Source organism: Sinocyclocheilus rhinocerous, unplaced genomic scaffold, assembly GCF_001515625.1.
Source record: "Sinocyclocheilus rhinocerous isolate Xijiao unplaced genomic scaffold, SAMN03320098_v1.1 scaffold2170, whole genome shotgun sequence".
NCBI classification, from domain to species: Eukaryota; Metazoa; Chordata; class Actinopteri; order Cypriniformes; family Cyprinidae; genus Sinocyclocheilus; species Sinocyclocheilus rhinocerous.
The window spans coordinates 7,180-13,619 of record NW_015659715.1 but is presented as its reverse complement, the minus strand read 5'-3'; the positions used below and the strand labels follow the sequence as shown (position 1 = coordinate 13,619).

The following is a 6,440-nucleotide window of genomic DNA, read 5'->3' as shown; positions in this document are numbered from 1 at the left end:
TATTTCTGAGGTGAAAACCGCGTCCGCGTATTTATCAATATAAGCTCTTTTCGGGCTATTTCCGTGTTCCATGAAATCTCAAAATACCCAGCGGTCTCAACCCAGCATTTGGGTTGAAAAAACAACCCAGCGTTTTTAGAGTGTATTCATGACTGAAGAGCTTTAATACAGTTGCTTTAATAAGGATAAATGTATAATTTATACAGTGAAGTGTATGTGTTTTATTTTTATATTTGTTCATTCAGTTTCTTGAATGGTACTGTTAAAGACCTGAAAAATAAAGTTTTTTTTCCCCTTTATATATTATGTGTATTTGTAATGTTACTCTTTGATTCTATTTTTTAATAGCAAAGATAAAATAATGACAAAGATTTTTATTTTTGCCCACTTTGGCCTAAATATCTGCCATTCTTTTTTTTATTTTAGATTTTGTTACGTTGTAAGGCTTTGTTTTTAAAATGGGGTCTGGCTATACTTGTTCTCAGACAACTTGCAAATTAGTAAAACCAACATGACAAAGAATCGTGATAAAATCGCGATAAAATGTCCAGGATGGAGGGGAGAGGGGCTCCAATGATCCTTGTGGCTGTTTTCACTGTATGCTGTAGGGTCTTGCGGTCAGCAGCACTGCAGTTCCCATACCAAACAGTGATGCAGCTGGTCAGTACACTCTCAATGATGCCCCTGTGGAATGTGGTGAGGATTTGTGGATAGAGGCTTGCTATTTTCAGCTGGTGGAGAAAGTGGTGGTGCTGTTGGGCCTTCTTGGAGAGTGATGTGATGTTGATGTTCCAGGTGAGATCCTCTGTAATATGCACTCCCAGGAATTTAGTGCTGCTGACTCTCTCCATGGCCGAATGTAAACCCTCTCTCCCGGGTCCTCACCGCCACACCTTGTTCTCGCTCCGAGTGGGTCTTGAACCCGGGTCTCCGGCATGGGAGCTAAAGACGGCTTAAAGGCTAAAGACTGCAGCCTCTAGCATCAGTCGCTACTGCGTCTCTTGAGATCAGGGGAGTGAGGTTTACCTGCACAGCACCTACCGCTGGCCTCCGTTACACGAGCCGTCGATGGTCAGTGAGGAGTGGTCAACAGAGTTTCTCCTGAAGTCCATCACAACCTCCCTGGTCTTACTCACATTGAGGGACAGGTTGTTTGCACTACACCATTCAACCAGTTGTGCCACTTCCTTCCTGTAGAGCAGGGGTGCCCAAACTCGGTCCTGGAGGGCCTGTGTCCTGCAGAGTTTAGCTCCAACCCCAATTAGACACACCTGAACCAGCTAATCAAGCTCTTACTAGGCATACTAGAACCTTCCCAGCAGGTGTGTTAAGGCAAGTTGGAGCTAAACTCTGCAGGACACCGGCCCTCCAGGACCGAGTTTGGGCACCTCTGCTGTAGAGTGTTTCATCATTGTTGCTGATGAGACCTACCACAGTTGTGTCATCAGCAAACTTGATGATGTGATTGGAGCTGAACTTGGCATTGCAGTCGTGAGTCAGCAACGTAAAGAGCAGTGGGCTGAGCACACAGCCCTGTGGGGCACCTGTACTCAGTGTGGTAGTGCTGGAGGTGTTGTGGCCGACACGGACTGACTGAGGTCTTCCAGTTAAAAAAAATAAACTGACTATTGAAAGGGGTTCTTTATTAACTAATACATAATTTTGTAATGTTATGGCAAGCTTTTACATCAATGTTGTGGTAAGGGACAGCATGTTGGGATGGTTGTGAAAATGTGTTGCAGCTGTCCCTACACTGACAGCTGTGATAAAACTTGCTATACTAGCATGACACAATATCTTTGACACATGCTAGCTATTAGAAGCTAAGAAAACACTGATTAAAATTATATGAATACTTCACCCAAACAGCTTAGATGGTATGACAAAAAATCTGATCACAAAAAAAAAACTTTATTACCAAGAAAATGATTTAAATTATTATTTATTTTTTTTTGCAGAAGGAATGCTCACATGTGGCAGCTTTCTTCTAGGAAAGACGAGGGGCTAATTCAGCATGTGCAGTAAGAATATCATCAGTGTAGCTCATTCCTGATTAAAGAAATAACCTTTGTTGAAACCGTCCACACTCTCCCCTATTGTGTCCCTGTATGCACTTCAGACTAGTTGTAATACACTGAACTGTGATTGTATTTCCCTAAATTTTGCTCTATAATGAATTCCAAACTACTATGGGGAAGATTATGTTACAACAGTGGCTTGTAATTATGCCCTGAAAAGTGGTAGTACTGTAATATAAAGGCTTTTTTAAATGCAGTAGTGTTTTTGCAGTGTCATTGCACCACGCTGCTGCAGTTTAACAGCTCAGCACAGAATTCGATTAGTCTGGAAAGCAAATACATAGCTTGACTGTGCTCTGGCTGCACCATTGCATAGTACAAGAAACAAGAAACCATAGTCAGAATAAGCTATATCCTCCAGTACAGACTTGTACTATTGGGGTGCAAATAGCAGCCAGTGCAGTGTATACCTGGTGGAAAAAGTCACTTTTGTAATTTTTTGTTGTTGGTGTAAATAGATATAACATACACATGTTTTTTTACAGGTGCTGCTGTTTCTGTATCTGTGTGTTTGCAGTATTGTTAAACAAAGGTGAGTGTAGCCATTTCCACTGGATGTGTCCAAATATTTTTATCAGTACCATATCATTAATTATTATTTATTATTATTATTAGGAAGGAGGTGACATTTGCCTCTTAGAATTGATTTTTAAAGGCTTTTTCAGCGTGTCTGCAGGTCACTGTTGAAGGTGAAGTCGGAGGCTCTGCTGTCTTGCCCTGTTCTTCTATTGACAATCATCTTAAAAAAGAAGATATAACGATTTATTGGAGACATAACAGCAGCCAAAATGTTTATGACATAATTGAAGGTGAAGGATCGGTGGAGAGGCAGGACTCGGCGTACAAAAACAGAGCTGAAACCTTCCCTATTGAGTATATGAAAGGAAACTTTTCACTCAAACTCAGTAACCTTCAATTTAATGATTCAGGAAAGTACATCTGCTACATCACAAAGGCACATAAGTCTGGAAAGCAAATACATAGCTTGACTGTGCTCTGGCTGCACCATTGCATAGTACAAGAAACAAGAAACCATAGTCAGAATAAGCTATATCCTCCAGTACAGACTTGTACTATTGGGGTGCAAATAGCAGCCAGTGCAGTGTATACCTGGTGGAAAAAGTCACTTTTGTAATTTTTTGTTGTTGGTGTAAATAGATATAACATACACATGTTTTTTTACAGGTGCTGCTGTTTCTGTATCTGTGTGTTTGCAGTATTGTTAAACAAAGGTAAGTGTAGCCATTACCATTGGATGTGAAATTATATATATATATATATGTAAATATTAATAGGAAGGAGGTGACATTTGCCTCTAAGAATTTATTTACAAAGGCTTGTCTCTCATTTTCAGCATGTCTGCAGGTCACTATTGAGGGTAAAGTTGGAGGCTCTGTTGTCTTGCCCTGTTCTACTATTGACAATGGCCTTAAAAATGAAGATATAACGGTTTACTGGAGACATAATAGCAGCCAAAATGTTTATGACATAATTGAAGGTGAAGGATCGGTGGAGAGGCAGGACTCGGCGTACAAAAACAGAGCTGAAACCTTCCCTATTGAGTATATGAAAGGAAACTTTTCACTCAAACTCAGTAACCTTCAATTTAATGATTCAGGAAAGTACATCTGCTACATCACAAAGGCACATAAAAATCCAAGCACGCAGCTTTTTGTCAAAGGTATGTGAAATATGATAAACTTTATTTTTTTAAACAAGTATTTATTTAAACATTTCCAACTTTAATAAAGTTTGTTAATGACTGATTAACCATATAAATCCTATCATATCAATTTTCTAAGGCCTCTAAACTGAACCCCCCCCCCTGCTTTACACAATCTACTGCATGCCTATAATGATAGTTTATTCAAGTAAATGTTCTTTTAGTATGATTGTAAAAGCATCCATCTTCAGGTCATGGTTCCTGTCTTTTTGTTTGCTTTTTCCTCTGGGAGCTTGAGCTTCTGCCATTTCTGCCCCAAAATGCATTTTAATTACAATTAATATGAAAACATGTACAAAGGTTCACAAATGTTTTATTGCTTTATGTTTAAATGAAGCCTAGATGCCACCTACAGTCCTATTATGTGAAGTGTAGGCCTGGAGAGTTGTACTTCTGTAAAATACCTTTTACTTGATCAAATGGATTAACTATCATTATAGGCATGGCAGTAGATTGTGTACAGCAGTTTTTTTTGTTTTTTTTACAACTTAGAGGCCTTAGAACACCTGAAATGTTGATGTGAAAGGACTTGAAAGGTAAGGTTTAGTTAAAAAGTTGAAAATAAAAAGTTTATTGAAACATTTTTGTGACGTTTTGTCTTACAGATAGAGGAAACCATGGAACAGCAACAAGAACAGAGAGGATTGTGTCATTTTTAATTCTGCTCCATATTCTGCAGTATATTTGACCTAGAATGAGATGTGTGAAGTGTATTTTGTCTTGACAAGAAGTTAAGAGATTTATTATATTTTAAGTAGTTTATTATATTAATTTTTTTTTCGTTTGATGGGGAATTTAAGAGTTAGTTTGATTTTTTTTCTTCCTTAAAGACTTTGCACATTTGCACATAATGAATATTTTAATATTTTGCAGTGATTTGTTTTGCTTGTATAGATTTTTTTTTCCTGCACTGTCACTTTTCTTAGCAGGAATTGTAAGCTGACCTACAAATAAGCTAATAAAAACTTCAAATCAATATTTCATGTTTTCACATATTTATTTGGTATGTATCCATATAATTAGTGGGATAATGTAGAGTCAGCTGGCCGTTATCACAGAATAAACTCTCTGCTTTGTTTTGGGGTCCTGATCATCCTGTACAAAATTACAATTTTGCTTTAAACACATATATCTATTATATAAAAATCTATATTTAAAGTTTAAACTACATTTTAACTAAAAAAAAAAAAAAATCTTAAAACTACATTTCATGACACAACCATAGTAGTATTTTAAAATGATGTGGGAGATGCATTCTGGGATACATGTCTGTCTCAAGTTTGCACATGCAAGTCACCTCCTTCCAAGTATGGGTCGCTGCAGGTCAGAAGAATCTCAAAAGGTTTCTCATTGGTGAAAGGAGAATCTTGCTGGCATCTGTGTTAACCAATCAGAGTTTGTGCATTCATAAACTACATTAGCAATGTCACATATCTGTAAAAATGACAGCAGAGCTGCAGAGGCAGAGGTCCAAAACACTTAATAATAGCATTATAAACCGTTAAAGAAGCTTATAAGCATGGAGTTTCACTTTCACATGCTTTTGAGAGATTTTTGTGGTGTTGAGTTGAATGCATTTGATGTGTTTTCCCATGCGCATAACACTAGGGCAGTGCAATAATTTGGATTAAAATATTAATGCATATTACATACTTATTGTAGAACATCAGATATGAATGTTCAATGAAATCCCTGCTTGTAATACAAGTATAAAATTTTACATAAGAGTCACTAATATTTGTATTGTAATGTATTTTAACTGTATTGTCAGTTTGCTTTTTTTATTGTCTTTTAAACAAATTTGTTTATTGGAGAACACTGAGCAGAATATGGAATTTGTAATATCATAGTCTAATTGCACAGATATAAAAATGCCTGATTGCTTAATGCCAACAGTTCTAGCATCAATCTACTTTTTAATAACTGTGTTATTCATTTATTTTTATCAGTGCTTATAGTATCTGCATTTTTTTTCTCCTTCTCAGACAAAACATTGATGTTTTTAGTTTACATGCACTTGCAATGAAATTATGAAAAAACATACTATTGTAAATTATGCAAGGAAAACAGTAGAAATTACCGCTTCTATGACATATTTTTATTATCATTTGCAGTCAATTTGTTTGTATTACATACTAAAGAAAGCAAATTTCAAACAAACAGCTAGTGCAACTCTAACACTGTTATTTCAAAAGACGTGACAAATAATAATTGTAATTTGTTTTTGATTATTATTATAAATGGTGCCCTAAATTAATTGCTGTTACACCAAAACCAAAGCAAACGTATGGTGGTGATGACATCTGTAACTCATGGCCATGCTGTGTCCGTTGACAGAATGTTGACAGAAGGTTCCGAAGATACTTTTCACTGATTCTTGAGATAAGGGGCAAAATATGTTCTACACACAAAAGCCATCTTTTACGGAAGTTCTAAGCGGCCATGCATTATTAATTTTCTCGTGATCTCGACATAACGGGAGTTGTTTTCTCGTTATAACGACTTAATTTTCTCGTGATCTCGACATAACGAGTTGTTTTCTCGTTATAACGACTTAATTTTCTCGCGATCTCGACATAACGAGTTGTTTTCTCGTTATAACGACTTAATTTTCTCGTGATCTCGACATAACAAAAGTT

At 36.8% G+C, this 6,440-nt stretch overlaps 1 protein-coding gene across 2 annotated transcripts in view; it reads left to right on the top strand.

Annotated features, from left to right (window-relative positions):
* LOC107724165 (CD276 antigen homolog) overlaps positions 1-4,588 on the top strand; it is a 13,516-nt gene extending 8,928 nt beyond the window's left edge. The window contains exons 2-5 of one of the 2 annotated variants that reach the window (XM_016532971.1): positions 2,564-2,610; positions 2,744-3,033; positions 3,723-3,759; positions 4,407-4,588. In XM_016532971.1, the coding sequence (XP_016388457.1) occupies positions 2,564-2,610; positions 2,744-3,033; positions 3,723-3,759; positions 4,407-4,489 (457 nt within the window). In that variant the 3' untranslated portion in view covers positions 4,490-4,588. Of the gene's footprint in view, positions 1-2,563; positions 2,611-2,743; positions 3,034-3,432; positions 3,760-4,406 lie in introns of both variants that reach the window. The other variant, XM_016532970.1, reaches the window with a different exon arrangement.
* Positions 4,589-6,440: the final 1,852 nt, after the last annotated feature.